At 34.0% G+C, this 19,932-nt stretch overlaps 2 protein-coding genes across 5 annotated transcripts in view; one reads left to right on the top strand and one right to left on the bottom strand.

Annotated features, from left to right (window-relative positions):
• Positions 1-5,952, bottom strand: part of LOC136026503 (formin-like protein) — a 132,580-nt gene extending 126,628 nt beyond the window's left edge. Inside the window, exons 1-2 of one of the 2 annotated variants that reach the window (XM_065703131.1) lie at positions 5,859-5,937; positions 359-420 (exon numbers count right to left, since the gene is read on the bottom strand). The gene's annotated coding sequence lies outside the window, so the exon portion shown is untranslated. Of the gene's footprint in view, positions 1-358; positions 421-5,858 lie in introns of both variants that reach the window. The other variant, XM_065703130.1, reaches the window with a different exon arrangement.
• Positions 5,953-8,023: 2,071 nt separating this feature from the next.
• LOC136026502 (uncharacterized) overlaps positions 8,024-19,932 on the top strand; it is a 32,997-nt gene continuing 21,088 nt past the window's right edge. For 2 of the 3 annotated variants that reach the window (XM_065703126.1, XM_065703129.1), the window contains exon 1: positions 8,024-8,164. In XM_065703126.1, coding sequence (XP_065559198.1) covers positions 8,077-8,164 — 88 coding nt within the window. In that variant the 5' untranslated portion in view covers positions 8,024-8,076. Of the gene's footprint in view, positions 8,165-19,028; positions 19,049-19,932 lie in introns of those variants that run through there. The other variant, XM_065703127.1, reaches the window with a different exon arrangement.

Raw genomic sequence — 19,932 nt, 5'->3', positions numbered from 1 at the left:
TTTGAGGGCAACTAGCCCCTCCATGTCCTTTTTTCCCAAAACCCATCTGACAAAAATTTCAAGATAACCATTTTGTTAAAAATAGTTCAAAGGTCAGATAATAAAAACTCTGGTAGGACAATCAAAGTTCAACTTTGGTAAATTTGTAGTGGTTGGCCTCATTTAAAGAAAAAAAAATACAGATGAAAAAAAAAAAAAAAAAAAAAAAACAGTACCATTAGACTCAATATTTTATGCTTTTCCTAAATATCATAGTTGCTTCTCTGAAAATGCACCATCACCACTCCTGATGGTCCCATATATAGTCCCAGATTATATACAAAATCAAAAGAAAATACTAAAACATTGAAATTCTTACTTTATAATAGGTAGCATACTTGTATGAGATAATTATGTTTCCTTCCATTGTTATCGTCATTTCTAAATAAAAATTAAAAAACAATTTTAAATGTAATTACTCAGACAAAACTGGATATTCACCAAGAAAGTCAAAAGGTCAAGAATGTAATAAACTATTTTGAAATAAAGGTCAAGAATAGTGGTTCCTCAGAAGAAGACATGCTAGTGCAAAAAGAGAGACACTATTAAATTTCTATTCCCTATTCACTTTTATAGTTCTGGTTTGACAATTCATTCCCAACTAACCCTCTAGCAGTCTCACATAATGCTAGACTACATAAAATAAACTAACACAGTCATTAATGACAACTGATGAGAATGGGAAGAAAAACAAGGAAATATGATTTAATCATAATTGCTCCATATTATAATGTAAGAATTCCATCATTTTTGTTGGTCAGTCTTTTATATTGCCTAATGCTATATAAGATCATTAAAGGGATGGCTAGGAACAAAGTGTCAAAATGCCAACAAAATAACAAAAGTGAACATAAAATTGCAATCTAAAAATGTCTTTTATTTGTTCTACCATGTCTCCAGGATAGACACTATTCTAAATTTTTATCTAATTTAAAGAGAAGGCATGAAACATCACAAAACTAAAACAACAAAGAAGTATATTAGGCCTATTTAGGGCTACATATGGGGTAAATATTGAGCAGTTCATTTAATTTGTCTACAAATAACGCTGACATACCACTCAATACCATGTTTTATGCTCTGATTAAAATAATTGCTTTTCTTGCAAATTCAGTTTTAAGCCTCTTTTGGACCTATTAAAATGATAATTTCTTTTTATATTTTTTAACATAAAAATAGGTTAAAGATTTGTTTCAAATTAATATTTCATTATAAATCCATTTTGTTTAGACAAGCATTGATTTGTCAAGATTAAGTTGAATATAACAAATTCAGAAAATTTCTCCATTTTTTCATTTATCATTTTCCTTCTGTCTGTTTTGATATTTTTTTTACATATAGGTGAGACCGTATTTTTTGTAAAGCTTTAGTTTAATCACAAGCTGTTGAAAAAGTGTATTACTGCATACAGCAAGATTCTCATGATTGCATATTGTTTCTTTTTCATTATTATGGAAGCATGTCAATTTTTTAGTTTTCTATAATCCCCCTTCAACAAAAGTAAAAATGCATAAAGTGGGCAGGGTTTTGAACCCAAGGGAAATGAAGGGGTTGGCAGTAATTCAAAAAAAAAATCACAAAAAAACTAAAATATTCTTCCTTCAAACTTTTAACACCACAGAAGCTTGCCCTTGACTAACTGCAATTTCTTCAGAAAATAGGGTTCAATGATGAAAAATCATAACCATGTAAAACAAGGCTTAACCAATCAGACCTTGCCCTGCTGCCTGTGGGGCTCATGGACAATTATGCTTTGTTCTATATGCAATGTTACCTGTAAGCGAAATTGAATGTTGCACTGTCTATCTTTTGTAATATTTAACTAATCACTCTGATTTGCCAGTTCAGATTTTGTCACATTCACTACAACTAATATTGCAATCATTCAGAAAAAGCTGGCTAATTTAAACTTGAAAGTGAACCATCTTGGATATTGGCATTAATGGAAGTGTGAGTTTTTTAATTATCTTTTGACTTCCTACTATACAGAAATTACCAACAATGACTAGAATTAGTATTTAAAATATAATTTCATTCATATTGTATAACCCTAACTTTTCCCTTGGCTTCAAAACCCTGCCCACCTTGTGCATTTTAGTTTTCCCTATGGAGGGGGAGGGTCAACCAGAAATGGATGTGCTTCTAGAATTAGCATTTCTAAGTGCTAAATATGGAAACTATGCTGATTTGCAGCATAGTTTCCAGTTTAGACAGCTTTTGACAAAACTGAACAATTACCATATTTTTAAGTGGTGAAACTTAAAAATACTGATTTGCGGCATAGTTTCCAGTTTAGACAGCTTTTGACAAAACTAAACAACTACCATATTTTTAAGTGGCGAAATAGAATAATAAGAAAACAAATCAGTAATATGGAAACTGATTTGCAGCATAGTTTCCAGTTTAGACAGCTTTTGACAAAACTAAACAATTACCATATTTTTAAGTGGCGAAATAGAATAAAAAGAAAACAAATCAGTAATATGGAAACTGATTTGCAGCATAGTTTCCAGTTTAGACAGCTTTTGACAAAACTAAACAATTACCATATTTTTAAGTGGCGAAATAGAATAATAAGAAAACAAATCAGTAATATGGAAACTGATTTGCAGCATAGTTTCCAGTTTAGACAGCTTTTGACAAAACTAAACAATTACCATATTTTTAAGTGGCGAAATAGAATAATAAGAAAACAAATCAGTAATATGGAAACTGATTTGCAGCATAGTTTCCAGTTCAGACAGCTTTTGACAAAACTAAACAATTACCATATTTTTAAGTGGCGAAATAGAATAATAAGAAAACAAATCAGTAATATGGAAACTGATTTGCAGCATAGTTTCCAGTTTAGACAGCTTTTGACAAAACTAAACAATTGCCATATTTTTAAGTGGCGAAATAGAATAATAAGAAAACAAATCAGTAATATGGAAACTGATTTGCAGCATAGTTTCCAGTTTAGACAGCTTTTGACAAAACTAAACAATTACCATATTTTTAAGTGGCAAAACAGAATAATAAGAAAACTTGGCAGATTTTTTTATCTTTTTTATTCAACTTAATCTTGACAAATTGATGTTTATGAAGTACACAACTTTCACAAAATGGAATCATACAATTTTCACAAAATGGATTTGTAATAAAATAGCAGATTTGAAACAAATGTTTTAACCAATTTTTATATTCAAATATTATAGAATGAAATTATGGTAAAATTATAGCAAACAGTATTACTGGCTTTTATATAAAGTGAATATACCACTACAACCCTATGTAAGCTGAAACTCCCAACTCTGGTTTATAGAAGAAGATGGGGTGATGCCATTCTGGTTCATAAACTTATTAATTCAAAGGCAGTTCCTGGTCTTCTTCCTCTGGCGTCTCAGGATTCTTGTACAAGGGGACATAACTTGAAGTTATCCAGGCATTTCTCCTCAAAGCGGCAACACACCACTTATTTCCTTACCAACTGTGTTGCCAACCTCTGGAACAAATTACTGCCAGATACCATTGCTACCCAAACCACAGACAGATTTAAGAACCATCTTGACAATGAATGGTCAAAAAAAGAATGGAAGTATAACTGGGAAGCACTCAAATCAGCAAGATCATACCACTAGTCAAGTGTATGTATTCAACTATGTGTCATGTGTTATCAACTCTGGAGTTTCTACAAGGAAAAATCCTTATATTGCTCCAAGCTGCAATTTAAGGTAATTGACACCTTTTTTTATGCTCTTTACAAATATAATAATCACTTCTACTGGAAATTCAGATTTAAGCACTTTTTGACCTCTTAAAAATTACCTAAATATTGGATATAAAAAGGCTTAAAACATTGATCTCAAACTTTATAACATTGGACTCAAACTTACTGTTTCATTATAAATCCATCTTTTTAATGTTATATTATACACAAGCACTGATTTTCCACAATTAAATTGGATAAATAAATTTTATCAAGGTTATGGTGTTTTCTTCTTCCTTGTCACCAAAATTTCAATTAAAGAATGTGTTTTTGGTTGTTTTTTACAAAATAACAGGATATTTGAAATTGCAAATCTGTAATAGTTTAGAAACAAATTTGGGCTTCAGAAATTCAGATTTAAGCACTTTTTGACCTCTTAAAAATTACCTAAATATTGGATATAAAAAGGCTTAAAACATTGATCTCAAACTTTATAACATTGGACTCAAACTTACTGTTTCATTATAAATCCATCTTTTTAATGTTATATTATACACAAGCACTGATTTTCCACAATTAAATTGGATAAATAAATTTTATCAAGGTTATGGTGTTTTCTTCTTCCTTGTCACCAAAATTTCAATTAAAGAATGTGTTTTTGGTTGTTTTTTACAAAATAACAGGATATTTGAAATTGCAAATCTGTAATAGTTTAGAAACAAATTTGGGCTAAATATTTGCACATCAGGGGGGTGGGGGTAAAGCATAGCATATATTGAATATGTAAACTAACCATTGCTGTATTTAATATAGTTAAATTTATAGCTAACAGTATAACTGCTGTTTGCAATAGCTGGCTTCCATATTTTCAACCAAAAATGCATGCTTTTATTTAAAATTTGATGTTAAGGAAGAAGAAAATATCATAACATTGGAGAAATTAATTTATCCAAATTAATATTGGAAAATTAGTGCTTGTGGATTATATGATATTAAAAAAAAATTGATTTATAATGAAACATTAAGTTTGAGACCAATTTACTTAGCCTTTTGAATACCCCATATTTAGGTCATTTTTAAGAGGTCAAAATGTGCTTAAATCTGAATTTCTAATAGAAGCAATTATTATATTTGATAAAAAAAGGCATCAAGTGGTATATTCACTTTATGCAAAAGCAAGTAATAGCCTACTGTTTGCTATAAATTTACCAAAATTATTAATTTCAAATGTACTAAAAGGACTAGAAATTGAACATGCAAGAAAGGCAATTATTATATTTAAAAGAACATAAAAAATGGCATAAAGTAGTAAGTTTACTTTATTCATTGGTCAATTACATGAGCTGCTCAAAGTTTACCCATATGGGACCCTCAGGGAGGGGAGGGGGAGGGATGCCTTGTCAGAAAAGCAATCATGATATTTGGTTAGAGCCTACAATAAGGAGTCTAAAGATAATTCATGTTCAGAGCATAGTTTGGGCTCTGAAATTATTCTGAGTCTTGTTTAGCCTACTTGGCTCAACTATTTCCTAGGATAGCAAAATGCCTCATAGGCCTATAGGCTAGCTTACAATAAAATTAATCAGTTGTTATAACTATTACTAACTATTAGAGTTACTATTATAACTATTATAACTAATACTATGGCTATAACTATGCAATAAATTCTTCATTAACAGAATAGTGAGTTTGTGGAATTTGCTCACTGAAGAAGCAGTCGCTACCCCCAGCAGGTTAAAAAAAAACACTGATAGAGAATGGTCATCAAAGCTGTGGCAAACTGAGTGGGTATTGAGACGTCCAACCATCATCATCACTAACCAGCAATTCTACAGGATTTAATTGTTATTTTTCTGGACAATGTGATTTAAAGTAAATTTAAGGTAAATAAGGTCTATACTGGGTGAAAGGAGAGTATGAAAGCACATACTTTGAAACAAAGTTATGGAGCTTATTTTCTGCATTCATTCCACCCCAAGAGGTTTTAGGCCTATCTACCAAACTCATCTATGCTAGCCGATTTATAAAGACAGTCCATAGTACCTCTTACTGCATTTTATTTTTTATAAATCTATGCATTAAACAAAAGTGGATGGCTAAATATAGCTTATTTGATATCAGGATTGCTTACTTGGCGAAAAATATTCATGCAGTAGTCGACATGGAATATTCATTAGCCAGATTTTAAAACCAGCTTCTGCTTCTTCTTTCCATAATCTACCGGCAGTCTTTAACGTAGATGCGTTTTCGACTAAAGCTAATTCTGACTCTGGACAGTCCTGCTTCACGTTTGAAAATTGAATTACCAACAATCAGATTGATGGTTTTGGTTGAAAACCGAACCTAATATCTAAATTCACTCTAAATAGACATATCACACTGATTAATCAGGGTTTCTAAGCCTTATTGTTATTACTGTATAATCAACCTCAATCCTTACTTGCTGACTAATCCTTGATGATTTGTGTATATTATAACATATATATAAAACATATATATATCTATAACGAAAAGAGAAATCTTTTCTCTTTAATCTATATTCACAGGTGGGACACAGGGACACAACTACAATGGCGCGTAACGACTTACATATATATATATATATATATATATATATATTAACAAAAAAGTAAATTTCATTAGATTTGTGGAAGTGATAAGCTCGCCGTAGGCCACAAAAGACTAAAATATTTTTAATCAAAAGAAGTGCGCAAAAAAGTGTGATTTATTGCTATTCGGACATTTATTCCACCTGAAAAACAGTAAACGTACAAAACAAAAAGGCGTTGTAGGAAACTGGCGGGTCACAAATATACCCCTCTTGCTAGTAAGTTTCAATTTTTCTTATTTATTAGGCAACGAGATGACGGAAGTTATTTTTAGTGCTGATTCAAGCATTATCCGAAAAGTTACAAGCGGTAGATTCGAAGCTGAATAGCCTGCAAGAGTCTCAGAGTTCAGTAAGCGGGGCAATACAACATTGGTGAAATGAACTAAGTGCTTAAATCAAAGTAATAAAATTGGAAATATCTGCCGTAAAAACTAGAGTTTAAAACCCAGAAAAACTAAGTGCACTCCCGTATATGAATTCCCGAGAAGAAAGCTCAAAGGCAGAGTTTTCTTAAAACTCTAAAACTCCCACAGTCTAATTATTTACAGGATACTTTCAGATTGCTATCAAAATCGGGACCACGTCCTATACTTATTTTGTTTTCAAACACTTATCAAAGGGACATTGTTCTGCATAACGAATAAGTTTTTGGATAGGAACGAGTGTTTGTGACTCTGGATTATTCACCTAAAGAACAAGAGAAGCAAATTAAAACATATGCATCAAGAGGCACACACCAAGAACCTGAAACCTAAGCGGAAAGGAATGAAATTAATATTTAATGAAACCTCTTACGAGTACGATAGAGAAACTGGCAATGTACCGATATATAGTTGACGTACTTAAGTTGAAGCGGCAAAAAATCCAGTGGAAGGAACGAGCTCCCAAACTCGCAGGGAAATACAATCAGTTTCCGGTCTCAATCAGAAACACAATATAAATATCCTTGTCAAGAGACTATTTTGTCAGAATTTGGATGAGCTTTTAAGAGAGAGGGTGAAGATAACGACAATCAAAAATCGAGTAAAAGAAATCTAAGGCTCAATAGTAATGTAAAAAAAAGAGCCAGCTTAAAATAGTAAGAAGTGCGAATGATAAAAAAAGGCGGTGACAAATAGAACTCATGGGACATGGGAAACAATTTGAACGTTTTTTGTTTGGTCATTGGAATATTCAAGATCTCACTAGTGAAAAGTTAGAAAGGATTCAACAAACGAATGGTTTCGACGTGAGGGGTATTGTAGAGACGTGGAAAAGTGTAAAGTCCGCCCAAAAGTGGGCGGAAGGAATTGTAGGGTAACGAGTTAAAACGAAATTAAGGAATCTGGCTAAGTATATTGATGAATGGCTGATGTATTGGGCCCCGTACCTAGTCGATCTGGCCCTGCGACCTACATAATATATCTCTATGAGTAAAGGTCAAATATTCTTCTCAGTAGACACCCGTAGCACACTGAAATAAGTTATAGTTCGCGGGTTTGTTGCCAAACTCCTTATTACATTCAGCCTAAAAAAGGAAATAAAAACAATTTAGTCCCTAGAATGCTTATAATACGCAAAAGAGGCTAATATCACCGATCAATGTTTACTTCTGGTTAAGCATATATTATGTCATCTGTTGTTTTAAGAGCGCAAATAAAATAATCAAATATGACCATTGGATTTTAGCGTACTCTATATTTTAACGCTGATCTAACAGAATGCAATATTAAAAGCAAAAGTTTCAAATAAATGAAACATGGATGGTTTGAAAGATGAAGTAAAAGATATTCTTAGTAAAAGAGGCTATTCTATCACAGATGAAGAGCTTGCAATGTTCATTGAAGGTTAGTTTATTAAGCCTTAATATTTATCTAGCCTGTCTACACAGTGGCTCATAATTATATCCTAGGCTAGTGAAGCAAACAACTATTACTAATAATTCACTGCAGCACAGAGCCGCCTGAGGCCAATACAGCTACGCATGCTCCTCCTCCAGCCTAATATATTCAAGACCTCCCTCTTTAAACCCTGCCAGGAAGTTCCTATTTCCTTTAGATCTTTATTTATGACATCCTCCTACCCCTGACAACGACAACCTGCTTTTCATGTACCTAGCCCCAGACAATCTTCAATCAGGTTAGCCATAAAGGACAATCTTTGGTTATTGGTCATCCTTCATCTGAAGAATATGGCCTATCCATCTCAACCTTTCTTTCATTATAGCCCTAGAAAGCAGGATTGAACCACATTTTTTGTACAATCTAGGCTACTGTATGAAATACAGTCAGTCAGCCAGGTACCCAGAACAATCTCTAGGCAATTTTTTGGAAAAGATCCAGTAAATTTTTGTTTTCTTTTTGGAGCACCTATGCTTCAGATCCATATTTTACCACTTTCATCACTGTAGCTTCCAATATTCTAAACTTGGTTTACAAACTTATCTTTCTATTCTTCAAACTTCTTTTAACTATGAAAAAGCACCCTGAGCCTTAGCTATTCTACTCTTAACATCTTCATTGCTCCCACCATCTTTGCTAATAATACTACCAAGGTAAGTGTATTCCTAGCTTTAGTGACTTAGTCTTCTTAACATTAATTTTCAAACCTATTCTAGCACCCCAAACTCACAAAACCTCTACAAATTCGTTCATTTTGTTCACTTTCATCTAATAAGCCTAAATCATCAGTATAACCTATATTCAGGAGAGTTTTTCCTCCCTGTTTGATTCCTATGTCTCCAATTGCCTTTCCTATCCTCCTTAACATGAAGTCTGTCAAAATGATCCATATAACTCCTGATTTAATACAAAACCAATTGGCAACCTCATTTCCTACCTTAACTCCAGCAGTATTATTCTCATACATAACACAAATCACTTTAATGTATTTGTCTGGTATACCATATAAGGATAACATCTTTGCTAAAGCTTTGCTATCAACAGAATCAAATGCTTGATCATAATTGATAAAACTGAGGATCAAAGGTGTTTGACAACTAAAGGACTTCTCAATTATTAGCCTAAGAGTGAAAACCTGGTCAACTCATCCTCTACTTTTTCTAAAACTGCTCTTAAAACTTTGTCTGCAATATCTCTCAGTCTAAAAAGTATCATATTAATAAGTAATTTGCTACCTTTAGGTACCAGACTAATGCCTCAAGAATTACAATACTCACTGTTGTCACCTTTCTTATACAGTGGTTTAATTAAGGTTTCCCTAAAATCATTGGGTACCTCCCCTTTTTCAAAAATCATATTCATAATTCTCAGTAGCTTATTTCTAACCTCAGAGCCATCATGTTGAAGAAACTCATTTATCACACTAGTAGCACTTTGAGCTTCATTATTTTTTAATCCTTTTAGTACTGTTGCTAATTCTTCCTCACAAAACAAATCTTCCTTCACATCCAAGGTATCACAAACTTTTGCATTTGCATCTAAATCATTTCCTGCAACTATATCTTGGTTTAGCATTTTCTCAAAATGTTCTGTCCATCTCTCTGTAACTCTTTCCTTATCACTAATTGTGGCCCTATTCCTATCTTTAATCAGGACTAGTTTAGATTGACCACTTCCTCTCAATTTATTAACATGCCAGTATTATATTTTACTATTATGCTGTCTAGCTGCATCTTCTAGATCTTTGGCAATTTTATCCATGGCCTCCACTTCACATCTCCTTAGCTCATATTTCAATGCTTTTTCTACTTTCTTTACATTCCTTTTGTTTTCATATGATCTATCACTCAGATAATTCTTGTACAAACCCCTTCTACTCTCTGTTAAACATAAAGTTTTTTTTACTAATATTCCTAATTGTAGTCTTAACAGTCTTCCCTAAGACACTATCAGAAAGTTCAAAAATTGTTTTTATAAAATAATTCCACCCATCTTCCACATTGTCAAATTTTAAACTCAAGTTTGGTATACAACTGTTCCTGGAAGGCTTCTCTCAAATTTTCATCCTGGAGTCTACCAGCATCATAACTTTCTGGGAGGTAGTTACCCTTCCAAAATGTCAGCTTTAAATTAACCTTAGACACTACTATGATCTTTACTTTTAACATCAAAAACAGCACTCCTATGTACCCTATATCTTGTATTGATCCTGCTAGTCTTTGGTTTACCATAACATAATCAATAAGGTTTGCTGTTTTACCATTATGTGACTACCATGTCAACTTATGGGCCATTTTATGACCAAACACTGTATTGGCTATAACTAGGTTGTTTTACCTACAAAATTGCAAAAGTCTGTAGCCATTACTGTTTTCGTTTCCTACACTAAATTCACCTAGGCTAGGAAACCATCTATCCTTATTTCTACCAACTGGGTGTTAAAAGTAAAACACATAGTACAAACACCATATTTCTATCTGGTGCCCTGTCTATTTGCTCCTGTAACTTTAAGTAAAATTCATATGAGCCACTAGTATCTCTGTCAGTTGGTTCAACAGGGGTGTATACTTCTACAACTGATACCCTGAATTTTTTAGTCATAAAATGAGAAATTAGTACTCTATTATTATTACCTTCCCAGGCCCATCCTTCCTGCCTGAGTAAACAAATTCTGTGTTTGAGTATACAAATTCTAGCAAACCTTTGATTTAAATTGTATTTCGGAACAATCTAATGGAAGTGATCCTTGTAGTTTTCACAAGTGCATTCAATCATCCCTTATTTGAATCTTCTCACTAAGTTGAACTTCCCCAGATATAATATGAAAAAGATAACAGTGAATTGGCTACTTATCTGGCCATGTACTTGCCAAAACACTTAGCCTACCTTATGGACAAATAGGCAAATAACAACAATTATTGTGTAGCCATTCATTACTGATCTATAGGTCCCTCTACTTTTCTACACTGCTTTTTTGTGCTTAATTTCAGATTTGTATAGGTTATCTTTGAAATGATTAAATTGTGTATTTACATATTATGTAGATTATCCTGGATGATCTTTCATTTTTTTTTTTGGATTAGAAGGCTGTATTTTTATTTAAGTGTTCTTGTAACTAACCTGACAAATAATTCACAATGTTTCAAGTAGTAATCCTGCTAGCTTTGATTTGATCTGTGTCCTGTGAAATGCTAAGATAAGTAATTAGTCTTGTTTGATAAGTAATTTTAGTGTACTCAACTTTACTTGGCTGTTATGAATTACTATGGTTAAGTTGATGATTCTTGTGTTATATAAGTTGTATTTCTACTTAGTATTGCTCTACATCAATTTTAGCATAAACTAGTTGCCAATGTTTCTTCTTTATTGGAATTTTTGAGGTGCATCTATTGTATATTGTAGTTTGGAGCAATATAAGGATTTATCCTTATGAAGCTCCATAATTGATGTTTGAAGTGGTTTTTATTGTTGTTTAGTGACCTGATGCAGTTGGACGATTGGTAGCTCCTCAGTTGAGTTTACATTGTCTTGTGGACCACTTGGCATCTATTCTTTGTTTGAAAATGTCAACAGATTCAGCAATAACTCTGTATTCAGAGAGTTTATTCTAACCATTGATAATTCCAGAGGAAAAGAATTGAGTGCAGATGCTGGATAGGGTAGGCTTCTTAATAAGCTTCAGCCAATGACCTCTGGTTCTTGAATCAGGACTACTTTAGTAAATAATTACCCTAATTTGCACTTTGGAGCAAAATAGTCCAGTCTTGGATCTGTTTGGCTCTGCTTTTGAGATGGTAATCAAAACATTGAAAAAATATAAAAAAGAAGGATGTGACTATTTTTACAGCCTAGTGACATGCCTTTCATCTAGGAGAGTGCTAGAATTTTTCTAGGATCTGGATGCATCTTCCAGATCCATAGCAATTCTATCCATGGCCTCCACTTTACATCTTCTTAGTTCATATTTTAATGCTTTCTCCACTTTCTTTACATTCCTTTTTGTTTTCATATGATGTATCACTCAGATAATTCTTGTACAAACTCCTTTTACTCTCTATTAAACATAAAGCTTTTTCACTAATAATCCTAGCTGCAGTCTTAACTTTCTTCCCTAAGACCCCATCAGCAACTTCACAAACTGTTTTTCTAAAATTATTCCATCTATCTTCCACATTATTAAATTTTAAACTCTCAAGTTTAGCATTCAACTGTTCCTGGAAAGTTTCTCACAAATTTTCACCCTGGAGTCTACCAACATCATAGCTTCCTGGGAGGTAGCTACCTTTCTGAAATTTCAGCTTTAAATTAACCTTAGACACTACTGTGATCTTTACTTTTAACATCAATAAAAGCACTCCTATATACCATAGTATCTTGTATTGATCCTGGTAGTCTTTGGTTTGCAATAACATAATCAATAACGTTTGTTGTCTTACCATCACTTGAATACCATGTCAACTTATGGGTGATTTTATGACCAAACACCATATTGGTTATAACTAGGCTGTTATACCTGCAAAATTGCAAAAAATCTGTAGCCATTACTGTTTTCTTTTCCTACACCAAATTTTCCTAGGCTAGGATACCATCTATCCCTGTTTCTACCAACCAGGGAATTAAAATTTCCTAGCAAAAACACCATATTTCTACCTGGTACCCTGTCTATTTGCTCCTGTAACTGTAAGTAAAATTCATCTGAGTCACTAGTATCTCTGTCAGTTGGTTCAACAAAGGCATATACTACTATAACTGATACCCTGAACTTTTAGTCATAAAATGAGCAATTAGTATTCTTTTATGAATACCTTACCAGTCTAAACAAGACTTAGCAGCTTCCTTATTCATCATGAGCCCTACTCCCTGCCTATGTACCCCATCCTTCCTGACTGAGTAAAAGAATTCCATATCACATAATTTCATGCTTCCTACCCTTGGGATATTAGTTTCTGAAACTTCTAATAAGTCTAGTTCAAACTGTCTGAATTAGTCAGTCAAAATGTTGATACAATAGCCATTTTTAACGTCATAACATTGCAAGTTCCAATTTTCATGCTCTTTAAATCATTGAAATTATTTTAGCCTTAGGAAAAGTAATGAACCAGTGCAGGACAGGGACCAACATATCTTCTCAATTCTACTCCAAAACACTTAAGCTGGCTTAGAACCAGACAGCAAGAAGTCCCTGGGACCTCCAGTTTGGTTGGAGGCTTTGTGCAATCCTGGGCCCATCTTTGTCACAACATGGTTTTCAGCACTTTGTGCTGCTCTTCTTTCAATATGAGTCGAAATCCTGCACAGACAGTCCCACGCCTAATACCTCTGACTCATTATATATTTGTGCCTACAAATATTATGCTACTATGGGGTGGAAAACCCACAGTAGACAAATTAGTTAGGAAGAGGTTTTTCAGGCCTAAAAATGCCCATAAAATCAGACTAAGCTCAGAAGAAATATCTAATAATCAGAATCCTGTGCAAATGTTATCTTGTTTACTAGGCTATAATTTCCTTGTCAGAAGAATTATCTAATATTCAGAATCCTGTGCAAATGTTATCTTGTTTACTAGGCTATAATTTCCTTGAGGGGTGCCACTCCTCAAGTGAGAAAAGTTGACCGTAAGATACCCAGTCTTGTAGGTACCCCAAAAAGGTGAAGGCAGCCCTTTGCAGAGGCCATTGTCCATAGATCAGGATCTTACGGCTGATGAGGATCCTGCCACATTTGTCCTAAAGAAGATCCTCCCATGATGGTTTTCTGCAACACTATGCAATTTAAGCCATTACTGGGAGGAGGTTTGTAACTCACGAGACATGTGGACACGCCAGTGGGCCCTGTTGAATGTAAATTTGAGGGACCTTCTTCTTCCTCCACCTGTATTTATGCCCCTGGGCGAGGGTACCCCAGTTTCTATTATGGACTCCTAGGGACAAGGTCCCTCTTGGTCCCTGCCAACTATGGTGGTACTCTACATATCTGTAGGGCATTCCCCTATCTGTTGTCTTGTACCAAAACCTAGCATCTAATAAATAGTTGCAGTAAGTTTCAACCTTACTTTTAATTTAGTCTGTAAAGTAAAGGAAAAAGATAACACATACAAGCTCTGTTGTCCTCTGCCAAAACCTAGCATGCAAACTAATCATTAACTAACTAATGCAATTGATTTATAGTTGTAATAAATTGCAATTTTCCTTTTAATTTATGCTCTGAAATAAAGAAAAAAGATAACACATACAAGCTCTGTTGTCCTCTATCAAAACCTAGCATGTTAACTAATAATTAACTAACTAATGCAACTAATTAATAGTCATAATAAATTGCAACTCTCCTTTTAATTTATGTTCTAAAATAAAGACAAAAGATAACACATACAAGCTCTGTTGTCCTCTATCGAAACCTAGCCTGTTAACTAATAATTAACTAACTAATGCAACTAATTAATAGTTGCAGTAAATTGCAACTTTCATTTTAATTTAGAATGTAAAATAAAGAAAAAAATAACACTTACAAATTTTGTTATCCTCTGCCAAAACCTAGCATGTTAACTAATAATTAACTAACTAATGCAACTAATTAATAGTTGTATTGAATTACAACTTAAAAAAAAAATTAGACTGTAAAATAAAGAAAAAAGATAACACATACAAGTTCTATTGCCCTCATTCAAAACCTATTTCTAATATTCCAAGCCTGCATTTATTATGTTAAGCCTAAATCTACTTTGTCAATCCTATTCTCTAAATCTTAAATCTATTATATCATGCCTGAATCTACTATTTCAGACGTAAGTCTTAATTTTCCAAGCCTACATCTATTATATTAAGCCTAAATCTACTTTGTCAATCCTATTATCTAAATCTTAAATCTATTATATCCTGACTGAATCTACTCTTTCAGACATAAGTCTAATATTCTCAGCCTGCATGTATTATGTTAAGCCTAAATCTACTTAGATAAGTTTAATGTTCAAGCCTGCATCTATTATGTTAAGCCTAAATCTACTTTGTCAATCCTATTCTCTAAATCTTAAATCTAATATATCATGCCTGAATCTACTAGGCTATTTCAGACCTAAGTCTAATGACCCAAATGTTGGATATCACTTTGGTGGCACATCTCTGAACATCTTCCAAAACTTTTAAGTCTTTTTTACATTATGGGAGGCTATAGACATTCCAACTTCAAGCTTAGGACAAAAAGTTCCTTACACAGAAGACTGCTGGGGAACAAGTGGAAAGGGTTTGCTTGGTACACCCCAGAGTTGAACTAGCAACAGACTTCTTAACATAGGTACTGAATTTTTAGTTTGTTCTCAATGGTGACCTTAAATTGCAGCTTGGAGCAATATGAAGATTTTTCCTTGTGAAGCTTCATAATTGATCTTTGAAATTGCTCTCATGATAGTTGAATGACCAGGTGCAGTTGGATGAGTAGTAGCATCCCAGCCAAGTTTACACTCTCTTGTGGATGACTCAGCATCCAGTATTTTTTTTGAAAATGGCAACAGATTTAGTAGTAACTGTATCTTCATGTAGTTTGTTCCAACTGTTGATGGTTCTTGATGAAAAGGGTTGGTCTAAGCTCTGGATAAGGTAGACTGCTTAACAAGAATCATTTGGAACTTGGTAACATTGAATTCAAGAAGTCAAGCCTCAGTCCATGGACCAAGCAGTCTCAGATTATTTTGTTTAAGGGCAGGATTTTCTCATGACACGACTGGTCCAGGAAGCTTTGAGTCATCAGCATAGAGTGTTAATTTTACTGCTGTTACTAAAAGGAGCATCATTGATAAAGATATTAAATAGTACAGGACCCAAAACACTTCCCTGAGGAACTCTACTCAAATTTGCTTAGAAGAAGAAGGAATATGGTTACCAGACCATCAAATGACTCAACTCATTGAGATTTCAGGTGAAGAAAATCAAGGACCCAGAGCAGGGATTTTTCTTTAACCTCGACTGTATGTAGCTCCATTGCAAGTCACTTGTGACAATGTCATAAGCTTTAGAGAACTCCAAAATCATGTCACAAGGCACCCCAGTATCAAATAATTTAGGAACAGTGAAAATTACTGGTGGTGTTCTTTTAGAAGCAGAGGTATTCAAGATGGTCTGTGATAAAGATAGCAGCATCTGAAACATCAGGGACACCAAGTGCAACAATGTTGAGTTTTCTAATGTTGCAATTACTTTCATCTCTAGTTAGATTAAATAAAAAAAAAGAATTTTTTTCAACTGAAAGTAAGGAGCAACATTAAAACTTGAAACAAACAGAAATTATTACGTATATGAGGGTGTTTGCCCCCTCATCAATACCTCACTCTTTAGCTAGAGTTCAAATTGTGTTCCAATTCTTTAAGAATGACCCCTGAATCACAAAGGCCATTTGACTGGAATAAATAGCTCTTTTGAAAATATTAAAAAAAAACTTTAGTTTAAAGAGCAAGGTATAGACAAGGAAGGTGAACCCCCTCATATACTTAATAGTTTCCGTTTGTTTTAAGTTTTAAAATTGCTCCTTATTTTTAGTTTAAAAAACTTGTTTCTTTTTATTTAATTTCTGATCATTTTTTAAATAGTGCTGGGATATCCAGCGCCCCCTTCATGGAAAATTCCCTTCCCTGATGAAAAATTCCTCCATAGCAAGATCCTCCCACGTAACCCCCCCCCTATACACACACCAGAAAAAATCCCCCCCCCCTGAAAAGTCTGTAGACTTTGCAATAACGTATACCATATGTAAACAATGGGCAAAGCTTACAACTTGCAGCCCTTCCTTTAGTGACTGTGGGGGATTATTTCATCCTCAAATACATAGTTATTAGATTTTCTGACTATGTTGAGCAACATTTTTATCCCAAAAATTTGATTGGGTGACTTCGGGGAAAATGAGCACAAGAGGAGGCCTAGTTTCCCTCCAATTTTCTTGGTCACTTAAAAGGGCACTAGAACTTCAATAGGGCACTAAGTTGATACATTCACTCCAGAAAAAAAACACACATTCACTCTGGCAAAAAATACAAAATTTCATATTTTTGCAGATAGGAGCTTGAAACTTCTACAGTAGGGCTCTCTGATATGCTGAATCTGATGGTGTGATTTCGTTAAGATTCCTTGACTTTCAGAGGGTGTTTCCCCTTTTTTTTTTCTAAAATAAGGTAAACTTTCAGGCTCGTAACTTTTTATTGATAAGACTAAACTTGATGAAACTTATGAATTTGAAATTAGAATAAAAATGCAATTCGTTTGATATATCTGTTGATATAAAAATTCTGATTTTTTTTTAGTTTTCTCTTTTTTTTTAGTTTTGGCTACTATTGAGCTGGGTTGCTCCTTACTTACAGTTCGTAACCATGAATTGTTTTATCAATGACGTTGATTTCAGTCAATGCAATAACACTAGTACCTGCTCATACTTCACAAACAATAGAACAGGTCTTTTCTCATCACACTTTTAAGTTATTAGCTTATTCAGTTATTTCCTATGTCTGATATGCTACAAAATAGGTTGTTTGCTACAAAAATTGCTGTAAAGCCAAAAATGAAGTTATATGGGAAGCAAACAAACTCTTTGGAAAACTATTAACTTTATTGGTGCCATGGGAGCCATACATTGTATTAACAAAATATACTCCAAAATAACAATAATTTATTACAGCACAAAGACGCTTGTCCAAAAGTAGCTCTAAACACTGTTAGTCTAGTGACTTACCTTGCAGTAGCACAAAGCAGTCATAGCTTGTAACATGCAGGTTTTAAGTGTGTTGAGTTTCCTTGAGATTCCAAGACATGGCAATATTCACAATTCTGTCACAAGGTGACAAGTTGTCAAAACAAACAAAATAATATAAAAATAGAAAAATAACAAATAGCATTACTATAATGAATATAATATGACAATATAAACAGAATAGTATTCCTGGAATTAATGTATAGAAATCAGTGAAGTAAGCTGGAATTAGAAAAAGTTTTTTGGCAAATCCTGTTACTAGATTGTTAAACAATTGTGTCCTTAATTTTACCTTTCAAATTTTGTCAAGCCAGTTACTATAGTTCATATAATATGAAAAAAACTTCGTTTTCTTAAAGAGTTAAAGAGGCTGCGTCCCAAAGTCGAACCTTAAAACGTACAGGAATTAGAAAAGGAAGTTGGGGGGCTGCCGCCCCCCAAACCCCCAGCTTTTAAAGACTCTTTTGTACAGGTTTTTTTTTTTTGGGGGGGGGGACTTCATTGTTACTAATTACTAGTTTCGGCGCAATGGTTCTCCTGTCCTCTTGTGTTTAACATTTTTCGAAGTTATTCCATTATTCATTCATTTCAATTTTTTGTTAATTAAAAGAGGGCCTTTCCGAAGCCAAGAGCTGGGGGTTAGCAAAAAAACAAAAAACCTGTACAAAAGAGTCTTTAAAAGCTGGGGGTTTGGGGGGCGGCAGCCCCCCAACTGCCTCTTCTAATTCCTGTACGTTTTAAGGTTCGACTTTGGGACGCAGCCTCTTTAACTCTTTAAGAAAACGAAGTTTTTTTCATATTATTTCTGTACGTTTTTCTACAATCCATGGTGGATGTAATTTAATAATTCCTGTACTCCTCGTACAGGAATTAGGAGAGGAACTTGGGTGGCTGCCGCCCCCCCCCCGCTTTTAAATCATTGTATAAAATAGAAAAAAAATAGATAGAATGACCGAAATGTTTCTTTTGCTCATAAGAAGCTAATATTCTGTTATCTCTCAAATGATAAGCTGTCCAGGTGTTATCAAAAATTTTTCTGGAATGGAGCTGGATTTTTATGATGCTTGCAGTCATTCTCGCCGTGCCGAGCTGATTATTTTGATGTACTTGAATGTTGATATTCGTAACTTTTAAGAATTTCAAAAATTAACATGGGACTATTAGACTATTAGGACTATAAGAAGACTATTAGGAGAGGCAAACCCCCCGCTTTTAAAGACTCTTTTGTACAGGTTTAATTTTTTTTTCATATTAATTCTGTACGTTTTTCTACAATCCATGGTGGATGTAATTTAATAATTCCTGTACTCCTCGTACAGGAATTAGGAGAGGAACCCCCCCCCCCCGCTTTTAAATCATTGTATAAAATAGAAAAAAAATAGATAGAATGACCGAAATGTTTCTTTTGCTCATAAGAAGCTAATATTCTGTTATCTCTCAAATGATAAGCTGTCCAGGTGTTATCAAAATTTTTTTGATGTTGTGAAAAAAAAACCGCCCGTAAGGGACTTGAACCCTTGACCCGAGGATTAAAAGTCTCACGCTCTACCAACTGAGCTAATAACTTGCATGTGTGTAAATATAACTTCTCAATAGCTTTTAAAAATTTCAAATTAACATGGGCTCTTATGGAGAGAAATCCGTTAATTTAAATAGCTAATGGGTGGTTTCTGGAAAACAGGGAAGGAGTTATCGGATCAAGCTGAAATTTCGCAGATAAGCTCCTGGGCCGTAGGGGACCTTAACTTGTGAATTTCAGCCCGATCGGACAACGTTAAAAGGGGTGGGGGGGGGGTTGGAGGGTCGAAACTTTCGGGGGGTTAAGATTTTCCTACGAAACTTTCATGGGCACTTACTCGGAGAATTCCGCATCGAATGAGTCTTCGTACACCCAGATCCGATGTCGGATGTGACCTGTAGGCGTGGCGAAAAAAAAAGTAAATGAATTTTAAGTGGCTATGCGTGGTTTCTGGAAAACAGGAAGGAG

The sequence above is a fragment of the Artemia franciscana genome, chromosome 4, assembly GCF_032884065.1.
Source record: "Artemia franciscana chromosome 4, ASM3288406v1, whole genome shotgun sequence".
Lineage (NCBI taxonomy): Eukaryota > Metazoa > Arthropoda > Branchiopoda > Anostraca > Artemiidae > Artemia > Artemia franciscana.
This window is presented reverse-complemented; position numbering and strand designations above follow the sequence as displayed.